Source organism: Paroedura picta, chromosome 14 (genome assembly GCF_049243985.1).
Source record: "Paroedura picta isolate Pp20150507F chromosome 14, Ppicta_v3.0, whole genome shotgun sequence".
Lineage (NCBI taxonomy): Eukaryota > Metazoa > Chordata > Lepidosauria > Squamata > Gekkonidae > Paroedura > Paroedura picta.
In genome coordinates this window covers 427,138-448,321 of record NC_135382.1, presented here as the reverse complement: position 1 = coordinate 448,321, position 21,184 = coordinate 427,138, and the positions used below count along the sequence as shown (strand labels likewise).

Here is a 21,184-nt window from a genome sequence, read left to right as displayed (position 1 = left end):
ATAACAGGGTGCCTCGTCTGCAGATGAAGTAGATTGTCTCTCTTAGTTGGCGGCACACTGTTGTCGAAACACAGCAGAATTTGAGTATAAATGAGTCCTACCAGGTATTTGGAGATCCAAGTGTATACAGTGTTTAAAACTCTTTCCAAAACATTTCTTTATTGTTTGTCTCACCCCCTATTCACAAGCAATCTGGCGAGCTGTGAAGTAGCCTGTTGTGTTAACTTCTTGGGCCAAATGCCTAAACTCCCCCCCCCCCTTTTATTACCCCACCTTGTAACAAAGGTACTTCCCCACCCCACCCCTCCTGTTCTCTTTTTAAACTTCTCTGACTTATAATTACTTATGATTGCTATATCCTAATTATTATTATTGCATCCTATGTATGCATGCATGCACATACCCAATTATATTCCTACTAGTATCAAAGCCCATTTTAAAAATGGGCTTTGAAAGGGGCGCCCGGCAGGAGGGCGTGAGAGGGTGGTTGTGGCTCCCTGTGGCCTGCAAAAGGGGCTAAAGGGAGTAGAAAGCCCCCCGTTGGCAGCAACAGGGCTTTGCAGCACGCAGGGAGGTTGCAAACTCCCCCCGCTCCCAGCAGGAGTGTACCTGCGGGCCGCAAAGCCCTGTTGCTGCTTCTCTCCTTGTGGGCCACAGTGGAGACCGCAGCCACAAGGCTTCTAGCAAGCAAGAAGGGAGGGCGGGAGCTGGAGGGGGAGGGCCAATCAGGGTGGACCTGGAAGGGCAGGGCCCTTGACAGGCTCCTCCCAGGAGGCTGTTTCCCAAATATATAAGGGAGCAAAATAGTGTTAAGGATTTGTTACCTCCCAGGTATCTGGCTCAGGGGCCCAGGAAGCCAAGTGGCCAGCCTCTTTGAGAACACAATTTTCACCTTGTTCAAGCAGTGGACAGCGGCAGAGGGTAAGAGGGTTTTGGCAAGAGGGCGCAGTGCTTTTAGCCCAGAGACCCAGGCCTGCTACCCCAAGGCAATGAAGGCAAGGGGTGTGAGGGACCAATGCCCAAAGGCCAGGAGAAGGCCAGGGCTGCCGATTGCCACTACCTCCCTCCTGAAACCCAGACAAAGGCTATGGCTGCCTTCACATCACCTGCTAAACCAAAAAAGGAACAAACACCAACCTTAACAGGTAGGAGCTCAAAAGTTGAGCTGAACAATAAAAATAATGTAAAACTTGTTGGTTGTTTATTATGGGGCACAATTAAAAACAGAATAAAAACTTCTTAAAAACTATACCGAACTAACAGCACATAGAACCAAGGACCAAACGCGTTTTGACCCTTCCGGGTCTTCCTCAGTGGTCAAGATTATAATAATACACTCTATATAGAAATATAGAACTCTCTATAATGTATAGCTCAACCAATATATATATAGCAATATATATTGCTATTATCCTATATGATTATTATAGTTCATAAAATTAAATAGAATTAAAGCCCATTGTAGCTGATACAACGAGCTCTAGCAGGGGGAAGGGGAAAAATAGCAAAGAGAGAGGGAGGTAGAAAGGAAGAGAGTGATTAAGATAGAGAGAGCTGGGCAGTGGGAAGAGGAAGGGGAGAGGTTGACCATTCTGTAAGGGAATGAGGTTGAATATGTGTGTTGTGGGGGGGGGGTTGTAGTGGTGTGTTGATAAATGAGGGTGTGGGTGTGGAATGTTCGTTGAGTGTGGGAGAGGACTGAACTTTGGGAACTGTGGCATAATGCTTACAGATGAGCTTTCCACAGCCATGTCTTCAGATATGTGAAGGGAAAATCAGGCTGGAGACTCTTGTTAGGGGGAGATTACATGGCAACCAATTCCCCCCAGTTCTGCATCATTTCCCTTCTTGTGTGAATTAGGCCACAGACACCGAAACGTCCCCCTGCTATAATCCACAGTACACAGGTTTCTACTGTGCTCTTTCTGTCTCCATTTTTTTTACTATTGATATACTGTTATTTGCCCACATGCTTCTTTCACTGTTGCCCCTTAAAAGAAGAAAAGCTGGATTTTTGTACCCTGCTGCTTACTACCAAAAGGAGTCTCAAAGCAGTTTACAAACACTTTTTCCCTTCATCTCCCCACAATAAACCTGTGAGGGATGTGGGGCTGTGAGAGGTCTGAAAGAACTGGGAATGGGCCACAGTGACCCAGCAGACATTAGGTGTCTCAAAGCAGTTTCCACTTGCCTTCCCTTTCTCTCCCTATAACAGACACTCTAATCAGTTTAAAATTGCCTTTCCTTCCTCTCCCCATAATTGGCACCCTGTGAGGGAAGTGGGGCTCAGAGCTGTGAGAGAACTGAGAATGGTCCACAGTCACCCTGCAGGCCTCAGGTTTCTCTAAGCAATTTAAAATTACCTTTCGTTCCTCTCCCCATAATAGGCATCCTGTTAGGGAGGTGAGGCTGAGAGCTCTGAGTGAAATGGGAATGATCCACACTCACCCAGCAGGCCTCAGTTATCTCAAATCAGTTTAGAATTGCCTTCCCTTCCTATCCCCATAATAAGCACTCTGTGAAGGACGCTGCTAGGGAGGGCGGCATGCATAGGGGCCGGCCCAAATAGGGTGCAGCAAGCTGTGCTGGGCGCACCTTGATTGGCCCATATTCAAACGTGGACACCCCAGATATGCTCCTCCCACCGGGGCGTTTCACAAATATATAGAGGAACCATGGATAAGGATGTTTCTGTGTTTAGTTTTAGTTAAAATGTTATTACATATGCCATTGGCCGTCACAATCATATGAAAACAGAATTGTACAAAAGGATATAATCAAACAAATGGTATGTAACAGTATGCATGAAATGATCAAATCTAAACTAGTGTGATCAATAACATACAGGAATAACATTTGCATTTTAAGAGAAGACCAGCGGACATTAGAATGGCTGTTTGCATAAATTGGCCCCAGTTTTCCTGGCAGCCATTGCAAAAATTGCCACTCTGGTGGTATTGTTTCTGTGTATTAATTTTGCGTCACTGGAAAGCTTTGATACATTTATCTTTGTATATTTGACATATTTTTGCTGATTTTTACATGCATTATTAAGTGCTGTCCTGTGAAAAGCTTCTCCAGTCTAAACCCATTCATTTCAGAGGGCTTAAACTGGATAACACTAAGTCTTCTTGAAACTACCTGCTCTTTGGATCCCTTTACTGTTGCATGTGTGTTCCTCTGTTCATTGCCATCTGAGAGCACCAGCAGGTTACCTTGTACAGTGATCACTTTCTCATCTTTTTTCTATAGATTGATCAAGATGTCCAGTCCCTACATGAACAATCTTATTATTCTTGGCGGGATGCTTTCCTATGCATCTATATTTCTTTTTGGTCTTGATGGATCCTTTGTTTCAGAAAAGACTTTTGAAACACTTTGCACAGTAAGTAACTCTGAACTGTTTTAATCGTGGTTCTCCCTCTTTTTGGTGACTCTGGACCTGAAGGTACTTTTGAAGCTTGACCAAGTATGAAAAAAGAAAAGTAGAGAAAGAGCATAGAACGTATGGCCGACCAGCAAGTGGAATTCTAACACCATTCTCCTGGGAGTAGAGTCCTTTGAACAGACCTGCTTGTGCTTCTGAGTATACCTCCTTTGGCTTGCTCTCTGTCAGGGAAGAAGAGGGGGAAGAATATGGACCCTTGGCTTTCTATTGTTACCTGAAATAGACTCTTAGCTAATTCTAGGAGACAGAGCAAGAGAGGTTACAAATGGGAACCCAACCAATGTTTACAAAGGTGTTTGCTTAAAAAATAAACCATTGACAGAAACCAAATTGAAAATAAAAAAATATTTTATTGAAAAACAAAATTTAAGACTAAAACATACTTTTGCACAGTTAAACTAATACACACATGAGAAAAAGACAGTTGACAAGGTGTGATAGGGGTTATAATTTGGAGGAAAAGTAAAATTATAGCTAACTCCAGAGATCAAGAAGAGAAACAACAGTAAACTGGGTGAGTGAGAGACTGAAGGAAAAAGCAGGCCCCAAATTTGTGGGGAACCAAGGAACCAAAACACACGAACACAAGAATGCCTAAGTGCACATAGAATCATAGAATGGGAGGGGACCTCCAGGGTCATCTAGTCCAACTCCCTGCAGAATTCAGGAAGTCACAGCTATCTGCCTACCCACAATGACCCCAGTGTCATGCCCAAATGACCACCTGCCACCACCCAAAATCTCCAGAATCCAGCCTGGCCTGGAAGAAATTCACCTACCATTCCACAGTGGCGATCAGCAATTCCTTGAGTATGCAAGGGAGGGCTACAAGTACTAGCACATCCGTTCCTGCCCATCTACTCACTATCTGCCTAAGTTCATAAAATCAGCATATCTGTCAGATGACTATGTCGCCTCTGCTTACAAAGAAGGAGAACTCAGCACCTCCCGAGGAAGCCTGTTCCACTGAGGAACTGCGCTAACTGTCAGGAACTTCTTCCGGATGTTTAGCCAAAACTTCTCTTCAATTAATTTCAACCCACTGGAATTAATTCAAAAGAATTTTTGGCTAAACATCTGGAAGAAGTTCCTGAAAGTTAGAGCAGATCCCCAGTTCCTGAGGTGTTTAGATACTCAGATTTTGAGTACTGTTGGGCTGCAAGCCACTAAAACGATAGGCTTGATTTTATTGCCACTGTCAAGAAGTGTAAACCATGTGATGGGGTTCTGTGATGGTTGAGACAACAGCCTTTGACTAAATGACCAGCCACCTTCTCTGCCAAACCAGCCAATCAAACCCCTCAAACCCATTTGTAATTCACGAGGGGTTTGATTGGCTGGTTTGGCAGAGAGTTATCATGTGGCTGTGACACAGTTGGTTGCTCTGACACAGTTTACTAATGTAACAGGATTAACTTTTGCTTATATATTCCTACTGTTATGATGGTCAGTTCTTAGTCTGATGAAGACTGCTTGCAGTCGAAAGCTCCCGCCCTGAATCAATCTTGGTTGGTCTTAAAGGTGCTCCTGGACCCTGATTTTATTGTGCCACTTCAGACCAACACGGCTGCCCATTTGAAAAATATCAAGCATTACATGGCAGGATTGTACAAAGAGGTCAAGGTCACGAAAATAGACAATAACCAGTGTTCCCAGCCTGGGGTGAGAGGAAGGTCAGTGGGTGCTCAGAGATCAAAGTAGCCTAGATAACTATGCCGGGAGAGAGGCACAATGGATGCAGCAAAAAACTCCTGTTTTGCTGCCTTCACCGGGGAACCTGATTTCTATTAAGCCTCCACTTTTCCCGTTCTAAAATGCGTTTGTGAAGCCACAGTCTGTCCCTTGAGAATCCATATGGAGGCCGCTGTGGGGCACACAGTGTGCCCTTGGGCTCATTTTGTATGAGGAAACCATTGCCAAAGAAAGCTCCCTTTGCAGTATGTTCCAAACTCAAATCAGGTTCCCACAGACCAGAAAGTGGACTTAAAAAAAATGCTAGTAGCACTACACAACCCCCCCTACTTGAGCTTGAATGAGGAAATAAACCTAGGTCTCAAGGGGGCTATTTTGACACTGTAACCACTACAGGGTACTAGCTTAACATTCTTCCCTATTCCTTAAGTTCCTACAGTTTCTTTAAGTTACAGAGTGCTTGTTAATGGTTCTTTATTCGCTTGGAGAGGAGTGACAAGTAGAGTGCCTCAGGGATCTGTTCAACATATTCCTAAATTATTTGGATGAAGGAATAGAGGAGGTGCTTATTAAATTTGCAGATGATACTAAAGTGTGAGGGGTAGCAAACACAGCAGAAGACAGAATCAGGATTCTTTGAGGATCTTCATTTACCCAGAAAAGCAAACTCTTGATCTGAAGCAAAAACATTCATTTGTTTAGTAAGAAACTCTCAGCAAGGCATTATCAAAGCTGATGCAAAAGGTGCAGGTCTCCCCATATAATGCTCCCCACCTCCTATGGGAATCCAGAGGAAGCGGGAGAACATCAACTAGTCAAAGCACCAAGATGGAGGGATTCCAAGGTTCCCGGGGGGGGGGGGGTGTCTATGGTTGAGGCCAGGGCAGAAAGGAAGATCATTCCCCCACCCTCCGTTGGGTGCCCTTTGGGTCCCTTCGAGTGCTAGTGCTTTGGTTTCCTAGCACTGGGCTGTGGAATATCAATGGCCCCCTCCTAGCCCACGTGATTCAAGATTGGTAGGAGGGTCGGATTATGTTTCACCATCTGTGGGTTTTTGTTTATTGATGGATGTCCTGTTTTTAATGGGCTGTTATCTGGGTTTTATGATGAGCTATTGTAACCTGCCATGAGCCGACTTTGGGAGTGGCGGGAAATAAATCACATGATGATGATGACGATGATGATGAAGAACTGGGTAGGGGTAAGAGGGATAGGGAGGGGGAATACAGGAAGGAGCATCAGGGCAATAAAAATAACATGGGGCAATAAAACATGACCGGAGGGACCGGTCAGCTCCAACCCTTACAGGGCTAACCCTCTACATCCCTGGCTACATAAACATCGCTAAATAATAATGGCAGAAATAACGGGATTCTGACATTCTGCCACTGCGAGATTAACAATGGATGGCAGGGAAAGTTTCAGAGGTGGGCTGAATAGAAGTCTGCTTGACTTCCTAGTGGGTGTTTTCCTCTACAAACACTGGAATGGGAGTGCCAGGACCAGAATACCATTTGTACACTTTGCAATTTTGTAAGTCTCAGGAAGAGAGAGTTCCACCGCCACCTCATTAATAATACAGGAAACTCTAAATGTCCCCACAAACTGGGGGCCCAGGAGGTGACCGGAGGGGGGCTAAGGTCCTGCCCGGGGGAGGGGGCTGCCGCCGCCACCGCTACGTCCACGTTGCTCACTGTCCCAGGCCGGGTTTGGGCATGCCTCTTGCTCCCTTGGCTCACTGCTTCTCTCCTTTCTCCCTTCTTTTAACTGTGGGGGGTTCCATGGCAGTCCTGCCACAGAGCGTGTGGGGATTGCCGGACGGAGTCGGGCAAGATGGGATGACTTTGGACCCATGGGGGGAGTAGGCTGCTTTTGTATGAGCTCTGAAAGAGCTGCCACAGCCCACCTCTGCTGGCCACCAGTCACCACCTCCGCCTGCCTCCGCCAGCACCACCCGCCTCCACCTGCCGCCACCACCACACACCTCCACACACTACCGCCTGCCACTGTGGCGGCAGGCAACCCAAACGGGGGCCGAACCCCAAGGGTGAGAACCACTGCCCAAGATGGATGCCTGCCCTGTGATGTCTGCCAGCTACACGTTTCTGGCACCTCAAGGTTATTTCAGTTGTTTGGTTTATAGCTGCTAGCTTCCCACAGTGATTCCTTGCCCCCCCTTTCCTCCCATCTACCTCCTGCCCCCTCCACCTAGCCTTTTGTTTTTTTCCTTTGTAGTTAGGTATCTGCTGTGTTTTGTCTTCCTTTGAAATGCCTTCCCAAGGGGAGGGGGAGAATGTGCTGTTCTGTTTAATATACCTGGCTCAAGCCTTAAAACCTCAGTTATGTCTATGTATTTGAATGGAGGTCTTCTTTCCTGATTAAAGAAACTTTCTTATACTGAGTTTTGGCTTATTGGGAAATCCTGAGGGATCGCCTCCCTGCCTACGCCCCCAAAAGAGCCCTGAGCCCCACTGCTACCAACCAGCTAAAGGTCCCTGGCCCTAAAGAAGTCCTCCTGGTCTCAACCAGGACCGGAGCATTCTCTGTCCTGGCCCCCACCTGGTGGAATGAGCTCCCGGAGAAGATCAGGGCCCTGACGGAGCTTAAACAGTTCAGCAGGGCCTGCAAGGAGGAGCTCTTCTGCCAGGCTTTTGGTTGAGACCAGACGTAATCAACAGCGATTGAAGGGCCCCTTCTCGCCCCCCTGCCGCCCCTCAGAATTCCACCAATATGCTCTGGACCTGTTTGCATGGTTGCACTGTTGTATTGTTTATATTGTTTATATTCCTCACCAGGACAGACCAAAATTCCACCCAGCCAGGGGCAATCTGGAGAAATGGCTGCCAGTCTGCTCCTGACCACCAAAGGGAGAGGAGGTCAGCAGGTCTGCCAAGGGGGATGAGAACAGAGGCTGCGCCAGCCCTTTTTGCCCCAAGGCTGTCCTAACTATCATGTCCAACTGCAAATGGCCTCAGAGCCCTGACAGAGCTGGCAAGAGGCTGCAGAGTGCTCCCCCTCCCCCTCCCTCCCTCCCTCCCTCCCTCCCTTCAGGCCTGCTGCGAAGGAGCCTCTGACAGGCCCTGACTGAGGGGAGGGAGGCGTTTCTGAGAGCAACGCAGGGGAGCTTGAGGGCCTTCCTTTTGAGGGCGGGGAACTTTCCCCTTCTGCTAAACAGCTGGATGACAGCGAGGCCACAGAAAAGCCCCTTCTCACATAAAATAATGCTCTGGCCGGGGGTTAGACACAGCCAAGCTACGTGTATTTCTTCTTTGCAATTCTCAGCAGATTTGAGGCCACTGCACAGCGTTATTCTGCAGACGAAACTGGTTCTTTTGTCTCCTGTTTCATCTGCACAACAACCCTGTGCAGTAGGCCTCAAGTCATTCAATTCAACAACAACCTGTGTGGGAGGCCTTACACGTTTCTTCTCTGCCACAACCCTGTCCAAAGTAGCCCTTTCTGCCTGGGGAGCTGATCTTTATACTCTGCAGGTGAGCTGTAATTCCAGGAGTTCTCCAGGCGACACCTGGAGATTGGCTACCCCTGGGTTGAAAATATTCCTGGAGATTTGGAGGTGGGACTTCAAAATCGTATAATGTCTCAGAGTCCAGCCTTCAAAGCAGCCATTTTTGCCTGCACTTGGTAGGGAGTGGTGCAGGTGTGTCCCTCCTGGGCTGTGGTCTATGGCCAGCCCTTACCAGCAACTGTTTGTATTCTGGGGCGCAGACAGGGAGACCAGCATCATTCTTGTGAGTCTGGAAAGTGCAGGAAGATCTAAATAAATACAGCCTGAAACTGTAAATAGTGAGAGGGAGAGGAAGGGAAGATGATTGGAAAATGCTTTGAGACACCTTAGGCCTGCTGGGTCACTGCAGCCCATTCCCAGTTCTCTCAGACCTCTCACAGCCCCACATACCTCACAGGTTGACTATTGTGGGGAGACGAAGGGAAAAGGTGTTTGTAAACCACTTTGAGACTCCTTTGGGTAGTAAACAACAGGGTACAAAAATCCGTTCTTCTAAGGAGCAACCATGAAAGAAGCATGTGGGCACATAACATTTTATCAACAGTGAAAAAATTGAGAAGAAGGAACAGGGTGGACACCTGTGTACTGTGACTACCCTATGTGTATTAGGGCAGAGGGGCATTTCGGTGTCTGTGGCCAAATTCACACAAGAAGGGAAATGACGCAGAACTGGGGGGAACTGGTTGCCATGTAATCTCCCCCTAAGAGGAGTCTCCAGTATGATTTTCCCTTCACATATCTGAAGACATGGCTCTGGAAAGCTCATCTGTAACCACTATGCCACAATTCCCAAAGGTCAGTCCTCTCCCACACTCAACGAACATTCCAAACCACAGGTTCTTGACACCCATATCTCCACACCCATACCCTCATTTGCCACCATGCCACCACAACCTCCCACACAACACACACATTCAACCCCATGCCCTTACAGACTGGACAACTCCTCCCCTTCCTTTTCCCACTGCCAAACTCTAGCGCCCGTTGTATTCTTGGAGACAACGGGCTTTGCCCCTAGTAACATTATAATGCTACTGCGTAATAAGGTGACCAGGTTGTCCCACTTTTGGAGCGACATCTGAAGGTACCTGGAAAATTGTACTTACATTGAAATTAAAAATATATATTACAATACTATTTTTGCGTTCTATGCATTCTATGAAAAATTTTGTTGCTCCATATAGACCAAATTTTTAATCAAGAACCCCCTCAATGGTGTCCCGCTTTACCAGTGTTAAAATATGGTCATCTTACTGTGTAAGACTGCAAGACTACTTAAAAAAAAACAACTAAGAAACAGTGTTCTAACACAATCACCCTTTAAAAAAAAAGCAGATTTTTTGGAATGGAGGGAGGGGGAGAAAGGACAGCAATGAGGAAAGGGGCATTCCCAAATAACCCAAATTGGCAGGCATGGGGAAAACCCCAATCGCACGCATTTCTGCATTGGGCAGCACCAAATTAGGCCCTGACAGTTAGACCTCACATGAAAAGAACCTGCGGGTTCCTTGGATATGGGGCAAATGAGGGGCAATTCAGGACTGTACCTGAACAAGCAGATTTTAGTATGGAAACAAAAAAGTAAATTGCTTAAAAATGCTAATTTTACAGTGTTCCTGTAAGGTAGGCAGGGCAGAGGAAGCCCCACGAAAACTGTTCTGCAAGAAGAGCTCCAAGAGAACTGTGACTAGCCCAGGGTCACCTAACTGGCTGCATGTGGAAGAGTTCTGGTTCTCCGGATTAGAGCGCCCTGCTCTTAACTGCCACGCCAAGCTGGCTCTCATGAATACGTTTCTGTGGAGCAATGCAGGCGTATCCATCGCCCCCCATTATGCTTTGTGACACTCCAGTTTTTAAGGCTCGTTCAGTAGTTATGAAAGCCAGAGGCCTGTTTTAAGTTATACATGATTTTCTAATATATTTTAGGAGTCCAGGAGTCCTGGTTCTTGAAGACAGACAGCATGGAAGTTGATATAAAAAGGAATGAACTAATTTCCTTAGACAAATCTAAGCACCTAGATTACATCTGCTTGTCATAGCGTAAAGCTGAATTTCATCTTTGTTTCAGGTCCGGACGTGGATACTTACGGTGGGCTACACAACTGCATTTGGAGCAATGTTTGCAAAAACGTGGAGAGTCCATGCTATTTTCAAAAATGTAAAAATGAAGAAAAAGGTGAGTATAAACAATAATGCTTCTGTTATCTTCTTCTCCTGCCCTTTGAGGGCCTTGTACCTGTGTTTTATAAGTTGCTACTCTGTAACTGTGTCATGTAAGTTCTTGGGTCTTGATTGTATGTGTGATTTTTCTTGCTCTGGATTTGGACTTTGGTACTCATTACCCACCTTGCAAAAAGTAGTTTGTTTCCTCTCATGCCCAGGCTGCAAGAAACACAATAATGTTATAATGGTCCATGTAAATTTATGCAGTGTTCCATGTAAACTGCGCAGAGCCGTAAAGAATGGGCCATATAAAAATCCAAATAAATAAATAAATAATAAAAATAGTAATACCCAGGCTCTCACAGGTATGTGTCCCACATGGAGCTCTTTGAATCCATCCCCCTCCTCCTCCCCCCTTCCCCTCACAAACACACACACACTTCCCTCCCCCCTCTCTCCTTCCCCAACCTACTCCCTGGTCCCTCCCCCCCAGATATACACAAACATACGTGCACAAAAAGAGTCCTCCCCCTCCCTCCTTACATCTTCTTCAAGGAGGACCCTGGACTCCTCTGGCCTGGAGAGTAGCACCTGGGCCTACACAGTCCTCAGAAGCCTCCTTACTGTCTGTCTGTCTGTCTCTGTCTGTCTGTCTGTCTTGTCTGTCTGTCTGTCTGTCTGTCTGTCTGTCTGTCTGTCTGTCTATCTATCTATCTATCTATCTATCTATCTATCTATCTATCTATCTATCTATCATCTATCCAGACTACCCAGCCTCCTTGCTCCCTCCCCCTTCACCTTTGCGGCAATGCTAACTTGCCCGGCCCCCAGATCACCTTGCGATGTCCCCTGGGCAGGCGGGGTAGCTCTGGCCTGCCCGGCCACTGCACTGCCCCACAAATGCCCAGGCCTCCCCGGGCAGTGTGCAGTGGCCCAGCCTCCTCCAGCAATGGCCCACATGGTCCCAGCTGGCCATCTGCTGTAGCGTCCTGCAGCTACCCCAGCCTCTTCTGGCGCGCTCCCTGGAACCGGTTTACGGATGTCATGTCTGTACCCATTTCTGTCCCAGGGACCACACAAGAAGATGTGTCCCACATCTCCCAAACTGTGGTTTCTCTCATATGAAGGCCTTGGTATATGTCTTTCTATTTCACATTTTTATCTTTGGAACTTTTAATTATTGGAGCAGAAACTTTATTTTGGCAACTTATTTTATGGCTACTCATTTTTATTGGTTTATGGACAGTTTTTCATCTTTTCCTGTTTGCTTTTAAAATATAAGAATACAGTGGGGGTCAAGTGATATGTGTTAGTCAGCCATTCCCTGAAAGTATGAGGAATAATTGATTCACATGACGTTGTCCATAGATAGATGATCTTTGCCAAGTAGTCTCCTCCCCAAAAATTCTCACAAGAAACCAGAGCTGGGAGGGAGGAATCATGTAAGGACATGCCTGGTACTTCATACAATCTGGCCTAATTTCAGAATAATCTGGTGAAGGGGGGCTGAGGGGTGGCAGCAGCAGAAAACACCAAGGATTTTCACTGGACAAATGATGAAGCAGGGAGTTTTCTGGAAATTCATACTAAAAAGAAATCATTTGTGTAGACAGGGTTGGTTGGTTGGTTGGTTGAGAGCTAGGGATGAGCGCTTTAAAAAATATTAATTTCAGAAGATCTGGATTTTGGGGAAGGCAAGAGTTCCATCATCCCAGATCCTCTCCCTATGAGGTTGGTCAAGCTGACTGTCCCAGAGGCACCCAGCAGAGATTGGGACCTGGTTTTCTTTCATCCTCGTCCAGGGCCCTAAACATGCCCCCCCACACACACACACTGGTAAAAATGCCTACAAGGAATCAAGGAGATTGATTTGGGCATTCCACCCTACCCCTCAAAATCTTCCTTTCCAACACTCTTTTTCTCAGGGACTTGAGTGAATTAATTTCTTCTCCCCTCCTATCATTTTTTTTGAGGGATGACTTTATTTTACTCTTAGATGATTTTTACTCTTAGTTGTGAACGTACAATCCTCAGCAGCCTGGATTTTAGGGATTTTTAAACATTGTGGATAATCATAGAATCATGGAATCACAGAGTTGTAAAGGACCTCCAGGGTCATCTGGTTCTACCCCCTGCAGAATGCAGGAGAATCATAACTACCTGCCTACCCATAATGATCCCAATCCAAGATGATGTCCCCTCAAAAAAACAGAATCTTTGACCTTCTGGGATATAGAATCACAGAATCATAGAGTTGGAACGGGCCATACAGGCCATCTAGTCCAACCCCCTGCTCAACGCAGGATCAGCCCTAAGCATCCTAAAGCATCCAAGAAAAGTGTGTATCCAACCTTTGCTTGAAGACTTCCAGTGAGGGGGAGCTCACCACCTCCTTAGGCAGCCTATTCCACTGCTGAACTACTCTGACTGTGAATTTTTCCCCTGATATCTAGCCTATATCGTTGTACTTGAAGTTTAAACCCATTACTGCGTGTCCTCTCCTCTGCAGCCAACAGAAACAGCATCCTGCCCTCCTCCAAGTGACAACCTTTCAAATACTTAAGAGGGCTATCATGTCCCCTCTCAACCTCCTTTTCTCCAGGCTGAACATTCCCAAGTCCCTCAACCTCTCTTCAGAGGGCTTGGTCCCTTGGCCCCAGATCATCTTCGTCGCTCTCCTCTGTACCCTTTCAATTTTATCTACGTCCTTCTTGAAGTGAGGCCCCCAGAACTGCACACAGTACTCCAAGTGTGGTTTGACCAGTGCCGTATACAATGGGACTATGACATCTTGTGAATTTGATGTGACACCCCTGTTGATACAGCCCAAAATGGCATTCGCCTTTTTTACCGCTGCATCACACTGCCAGCTCATGTTTAGTTTACAATCCACAAGTACCCCAAGGTCTCATTCACACACAGTGCTACCTAGAAGCGTATCCCCCATCCAGTAGGCATGCTTTTCATTTTTCTGACCCAGATGCAGAACTTTACACTTATCTTTATTAAATTGCATCTTGTTCTCATTTGCCCATTTTTCCATTGTGTTCAGATCTCGTTGAACTCTGACTCTATCTTCCGGAGTATTTGCCAGTCCTCCCAATTTGGTGTCATCTGCAAACTTGATGAGTAGTCCCTCCACCCCCTCATCTAGATCATTAATAAATATGTCAAAAAGTACCAGGCCGAGCACCGAGCCCTGAAGTACCCCGCTACTCACCTCCCTCCAGTCTGATGAAACACCATTGACAACAACTCTTTGAGTGCGGTTCTCTAACCAATTCCCTATCCACCTGACTATCTGAAAATCCAGATTGCAGTCCTTCAATTTATCCATCAGAACATCATGGGGAACCTTGTCAAAAGCTTTACTAAAATCCAAGTAAATGACATCAACCGAATTTCCCTGATCCAGCAAACCTGTTACTTGGTCAAAAAAGGAAACTAGGTTGGTCTGGCAGGACCTGTTGGAGACAAATCGATGCTGACTTCCTTGGATCACCAAATTGTCCTCCAGATGTTTGCAGATCGCTCCCTTTAATAGCTGCTCCATTATCTTCCCCACAACCGAGGTCAGACTCACTGGTCTGTAGTTTCCCGGGTCATCCTTCCTCCCTTTTTTGTAGATCGGAATAACGTTTTCTCTCTTCCAGTCCTCACATAACTGATCGCTCCCTTTAATAGCTGCTCCTCACATAACTGAATAATCTTTTCTTGTTACAGTGGGCTTCCCTGGCCAATCTTAGCTCACTCTCAGCTTTGGCCTTTCTTATGATTAATCTACAGTGCCTAGTAACCTGTAGATACTCTTCTTTAGAGCTCTGTCCTTCCCTCCATTTCTTGAACATCTTTCTTTCTTAGTACCTCTTGAAGTTCTCTGTTCATCCAAATAGGCTTCTTAGAGCTCCTGCAGTGTTTTCCGTCTTTCTGGCATAGTCATGGAATCAAGAGCTGAAGTTGAGTTCATGGCTGTTATATCTTAGGACAACAGGAGCATGTTAATATTTTTTCAGAACAGCAGCTAAAAATTTTTACAGACCTGGTTTTTTTTTTTACAGATTTTTACAGATCTGTTCACATCAGTGCCAGGTAGTCTCCAGTCCTTAAAGAGGTCCCAAAGATGATGGACAAGGGTTGTGCAAGTTCTCTGGAAAGTTCTTTGAGCATTTCATCCGGCCCAGGGGATTTGAACTCATCCAGTGCAGCTAAATGCCTCTCCACAACCTCTCTGTCCATGTCAACCTGCCACCCAGACACTATCGCTTGGCTACTGCCATCTCTAGATGTGCCTAAACCCTTTGACCTGTGGGAAATAGGCGCTGAGCATTTCTGCTTTCTCTGCATCCTCCGTTAGAGTTTGTCCATCTGCACCCAACAGTGGGCCTATTGCCTCCTTTACTTTACATTTGCTTCTCACATAACTGAAAAATCTATTCATGTTACAGTGGGCTTCCCTGGCCAATCTTAGCTCACTCTCAGCTTTGGCCTTTCTGATGATTGATCTACAGTGCCTAGTAACCTGTAGGTACTCTTCTTTAGAGCTCTGTCCTTCCCTCCATTTCCTGAACATCTCCCTTTTCTTTCTTAGTTCCTCTTGAAGTTCTCTGTTCATCCAAATAGGATTCTTAGAGCTCCTGCAGTGTTTTCGTCTTTCCGGGATAGTCATGGATTGAGCCTGCAATAGCTCTTGTTTGAGTAGCGCCCACCCTTCACATTCTCCCTTCCCTTCCAGCATTCTCGTCCATAGTATGACACTCATCATGTCTCTGAGTTTATTAAAGTTTGCCCTACGAAAACCCAACATCCGTGTCTGGCTACAAGCTTCCTTGGCTCCCCATCTCAAAAGGAATTCTATGAGGACATGGTCACTTCCCCCTAGGGTCCCCACCTCCTTCACCTCATCCACCAACTATTGCCTGTTGGTTAGTATTAAGTCCAGTATGGCTGAACCTCTTGTGGGTTCATCTACCATTTGATAAATGAAATTGTCAGCCAAGCAGGTAAGAAACTTGCATTACTGAGGATGCCTCACAGAGTTTGTTTCCCAGCACACATCTGGGAAATTGAAGTCACCCATGATGACAAGGTCCTGTTGCTTGGATATTTTCTCAAGCTGCTCACAAAGTGCAGCATCCACAGCCTCTCGTTGGTCAGGCGGTCGGTAGCAGACACCAACCACCACACTGTTTGTTTTCCCCTCGCTTATTTTCACCCACATGCTTTCCACTGTAGATATGCTCTCCTTCACTAGAATTTCCTGACAGGTAAGCCCTTTCCTCACATACAGTGCCACTCCTCCACCTCTTCGATCTATTCTGTTTTTTCTGAACAGTTCATATCCATCCACCATTACATTCCAGTCATGAGAATCATTCCACCAAGTTTCTGTGATGCCTACTAGATCATACCTTTCCATCAGCATGAGAAGTTTCAGCTCTTCCTTCTTATTGCCCACGCTTCGGGCGTTAGTATAAAGGCATCTGAATCCTTTTACTTTTGGTTCCATATGAGCTGGCCTTGCCGGTTGGGCTGCCCCCGGTCGGTCTCCTTCCTTACACTCCCAATGGCACAACTGCTATATGGTGCGCAGCTAGGTCCTTATTCCAACTTTGCATTATTGGAATCTGTACAATCCAAATTCCTAAGAGCAGCCATCCAAGTCCCGAGATGTGTCTCCAGTGCCGCCTTGCGACTTGAGACTGGCCTTATGAAGGTGGAGGCAAGAGTATGGTTAAACATTCTCAATTACTGGCTTAAAATCTCTTTTTTCCCCTGTGGATTAGCTTCTTTGATAATGAAGGATGACTTCCAGTCTTCATGGAAACAATCGGTGAGGGGGAAAATCGCAGCTTTGGGATTTTCTCCAGAATTTCTGGTTCGGATGGCCTATGACCAGGCTAAAGAGGTTATCAAACAGCGAGTAGTGGATATAGAACGCCAACATGATCTAGCGAATACCTCTGCCTTCATTGTTAGTGAAGGCTACAGGTATGTCACAGCTCCCTTGGCTTATTTAAAGAATCTTGAGGTGCCTAGCCACCGGAGGGCCTTCACTTTAGCTCATTGCAATGCCCTTCCCTCAGCTGTACTTGAAGGGAGATACAAGAAAACTCCCTATGGTGAAAGGAAGTGCCCCTGTGGCTCTGGTCAGATAGAAACATTGGAACATATCCTTTTGTATTGTCAGTTTTATGATGACATACGTTCCATATTTATCACACCATGGCTACATAGAGTCCCAGGGTGCTCAGGACAATTTTATATCTCCCTGCTGCTCACAGACACAAATTGTTCCATCACATATAGTGTCGCCAGGTTTTGTGCTGCAGCCATGAAAAGGCGGTGGAAGTTGACTAAAACTTAACAGACCCTGAGAGCATTTAGAACAATTTCCTATATTTCGATTTAATTCTAATTTATATTTTAGCAGACTCATAGTCTAAGTGTTTAATATAATGCTATTTTAGGAGTAAAACTGTGTTTTAGCCATATTATTTATGTAATTGTGAAATTGTTTTGATTTTGCTGGTCTATGACCGTAATAAAGAATACTACTACTACTACACTCCCTATGCTGAACGTCTCCTTCCCCTTGTGGCTTCAGTTTAAAGCTCTCCTGATTAATCTCCCCAGGTTCCTGCCAAACACATTCTTTCCCAGCTTCGATAAGTGCTAGTAGGCCTTCCTCAAGAAAGCCTATCCCATGGTCCCAGAAACCAAATCTCTCCTGCCGGCACCAACTACGCAGCCACTGATTCACCTCCATTATCTTCCTCTCCCGATGCATTCCTCTTCCCTTGACAGGCAAGATTGAAGAGAATACCACTTGTGCCCCCATTTGCTTGAGCTTCCTCTCGAGATCTTGATAGTCTGTTTTAATAGGAGCGATGGTATTCAGGGACATGTCATTCGTGTCATACAGTCTTATTCTGTGTGCCAGGAGAAATCCCTTAGTATGCAGAAACACTGTGTGTGTGTGTGTGTGTGTGTGTGTGTGTGTGTGAGAGAGAGAGAGAGAGAGGGGGGGGGTGGTCATATGCCTGGTGAAATTTGGTCAGATTGCAACCCTTAGAAAAATTCTTCATGCCAAATTTTGTACCTCTGAGGCAAACTTTGATTTTATGATTAATTAAATTTCCTTTGTGATATTAATTTCTTGGTAGAATTTCTGGAAAGCCCGCTCAGTGAAGAGAATTTATCTGGAAACATCATCTATCTATGTGTTAGATTCATGAGGATCCATGTTTATTAGCCAGGTGGCTGACTCTTTCTTTGGGCCAGAATCTTCTACCCATTCCTGAAGTGGGTTTGGCCGCGTTGTCCTTCCAGGAGAGCCAGGCTCTCTGAAGGAGGCTCTCTTGCTTCTTTGGTTCCTGGGAAGCAAGCACACTTCCCTCTTGAAATGGCAACAGGGCAGCTTGCTTGCCAATCTGTTGTTGTTGTTGTTATTGTTATTGTTGTTGTTGTTGTTATTATTATTATTAGATTTATTTCCCGCCTCTCCCGACAGGCTCGAGGCAGGTCACAACAACTAACCCCATGAAAATTCCCATTAAAACATCAATCTACTAACATGACGGCTAAAAATCTCATCCCTCCCCCCATTATTAAAGAGGTGAAGAGGAAAGGATATGGGAGTAGCGTACACTCCAACTCCTAGGGGGGGAGCGATGTCCCTGATTCGCTGACCCCAGCCTCAGCCATAGACCTGGTGGAAGAGCTCCATTTTACAGGCCCTGCGGAAAGCTGACAAATCCCTCAGGGCCCGCAGATCACCCAGGAGCTCATTCCACCAGGTAGGGGCCAGGACTGAAAAAGCCCTGGCCCTGGTCGAGGCTAGGTGCGCTTCCTTTGGGGCGGGGATGACCAACAGGGCGTAATGCCCTGTGGGGGGCATAGAGCGGTAGGCGGTCCCTCAGGTATGTGGGTCCCAACCCGCGTATGGCCTTGAAGGTTAAAACCAAAACCTTGAACCGGATCCGGGCAGCAATTGGCAGCCAATGCAGCTGCCTCAGCACCGGCTGGATGTGGGCCCTCCAAGATGTCCCAGTGAGGACCCTGGCAGCTGCATTTTGCACCAGCTGTAGTTTCCGGGTCAGGGACGAGGGTAGGCCTGCATAGAGCGAGTTACAGAAATCTATTCTGGAGGTGACTGTCGCATGGATCACTGTGGCCAAGTGGTCAGGGGACAGGGAGGGCGCTAGTAGCCGGGCCTGGCGAAGATAGAAAAATGCCTGGCCCGCTACTCTCTTGACCTGAGCCTCCTTAGTCAGGGAGGCATCAGTGGTCACACCCAAATTCCTAGCTTGGGGCACGATGGTAAGTTGCACCCCTGCTAGGGTGGGTAAACGTGCTGCCTGTTCCCGCCCCCTTCCCCCCAGCCACAGGACCTCCGTCTTGGAGGGGTTGAGTTTCAGGCGACTCTGCTCGAACCATTCAGACACTGCTTCTAAACATCTGGCAAATGGTTCCGGGGGGGAGTTCGGGTGACCGTCCATTAGGAGATAGAGCTGGGTGTCATCAGTGTACTGATGGCAACCCAGTCCAAAGCTCCGTAACAGCTGGGCCAGAGGGCACATAAAGATGTTAAACAATGTGGGGGAGAGGACCACATCCTGAGGGACCCCGCAAGGGAGTCTATAGGGCCGCGAGAGCTCTTCACCCACAGCAACTCTCTGGGACCAGTTCTGGAGGAAGGAGCGTATCCAGCACAAGGCTGTGCCCCATATCCCGGTACCGGCCAGGCGATGGACCAACAGTTCGCGGTCCATGATATCAAAGGCCGCCGATAGGTCTAAAAGGACCAACACGACTGACCCACCTCTTTCCAGCTGGCATGGGGAGGCTGAGATTTTTACTGCCATGTGTTTTTAAGTAATTGTTTTGGAATGTTTTATTGGTATTTTAATGGAATTTTATTGTTTTATCAATTGTTGCCCACCACAAGCCGGTCACTGATCGTGGCAGGATATAAATTCAAATATAAAATAATCAAGAAAGCAAACAAACAAACAAGGGCACGTTTCATTAGTCCACCCCCCAGAGTGACAAAGGCTTTCTCAGTTTCATAACCAGATCTAAATTGTTTGGAAAGGATCCAAACAGTTTGTCTCCTATTGGAGAACTATTGGACTTATGAAGCCAACACTCAAGAATGGAACATTTGAGACTGGTTGATCATTGTTGGAATTCTTCTTTAGGTTTGAATCCAAAACAGCCTGTTTCAAGGTTGGGTGACTACCCATTCTTTTAAGGTAGTATTAACTCCCACTTGAACCCAATCAGTCAGCCCCCCCAGTAACCAGAAAGGGTGAACTTCTGAAGATTCTGTCCACATTCCTCAGACTGAATAAACTAAAAATCATCCCAAACAACTGGACAAGTCAGACCCCTGACTCCATCTAGCTAACGTAGAGTCCATGTTGGAAGGGACGCAGGATGCTGTGGTTTGAGATCATACGGCTTGAGTTTAAAAGTCCCCAGGGGGCAATATTCCCTCTTGGTTCTTCCCCTGCTGATCAGAGCAGAGCAGCTGTGATCTTCGAATGGCCGTGGGCACTGCAGGGGGCTGCTGAGTGGGGCTTCCTGTGTCCATGAACAGCCGCTCACGCACATGGCTTAGAGGGAACACGGCCAGGGGAGATTTGTTTTTCATTGGGAAAAGGTTGTAATCTGGAAAAGTTATCGCGTGTATTTTCCCAATGAAGCCCAAATCCATGTTCATGATTCAGATTAACACATCTAGTACTGCCGTTGCAAAAGCCTTGGATCACATGTTCTGGGACTCTAAGTAATTTCTAACCCCCCCCCCCACACACACACACACACACTCTTTTGTACCTTTTCTGCACCTGTGCCACAGTGGAGCCCACTTTGCTGGCTTCATCTGCTTTCACTGCCGACTGGTAATCAGAAGACTTCTTAACCTCAAGGCTTATGTATGGTGTGTTGTTTTTCTGTATAACTTTACACAAATCCAGCTCTGTTTGTCCCTTTGGTTTCTTGCCTTGACTGCTGCCGGCTTCATTTCTGTGACGTTTCCCATCCTGCCCCAGTAGTTGGACTCTCTCAGAATGTCCCCAGGCTCAGGTCGCCTTGAGGGCCCTTGAGTTGGCACTGAGTCGTGGAAGCCCAGGGTCTCGAGGCAAGGTATGTGTGGTGACCCAGTGGTTCCTTGCTGGTCTTCCAGGCAGCTACTAACTACACTGACCCTGCTTAACTGCTGAACTCTTATAAAAGATCCGGCTAAGCCGTGTTCTTAGGGCTGGTTTCCAGAAGTATCTGAGATGTCTGTTTGTGCATGTGTAGAACATGATGGATATTACTCTCTGTTCCAGCGTCTTAATTCTAAGTAA

General features: G+C 46.5%; 1 protein-coding gene across 1 annotated transcript in view; it reads left to right on the top strand.

The window, feature by feature from the left end:
* GABBR2 (gamma-aminobutyric acid type B receptor subunit 2) overlaps positions 1-21,184 on the top strand; it is a 489,886-nt gene that overhangs the window by 366,677 nt on the left and 102,025 nt on the right. Inside the window, exons 11-12 of the mRNA XM_077309699.1 lie at positions 3,253-3,385; positions 10,735-10,842. Of these exons, the coding sequence (XP_077165814.1) occupies positions 3,253-3,385; positions 10,735-10,842 (241 nt within the window). The remainder of the gene's footprint in view (positions 1-3,252; positions 3,386-10,734; positions 10,843-21,184) is intronic.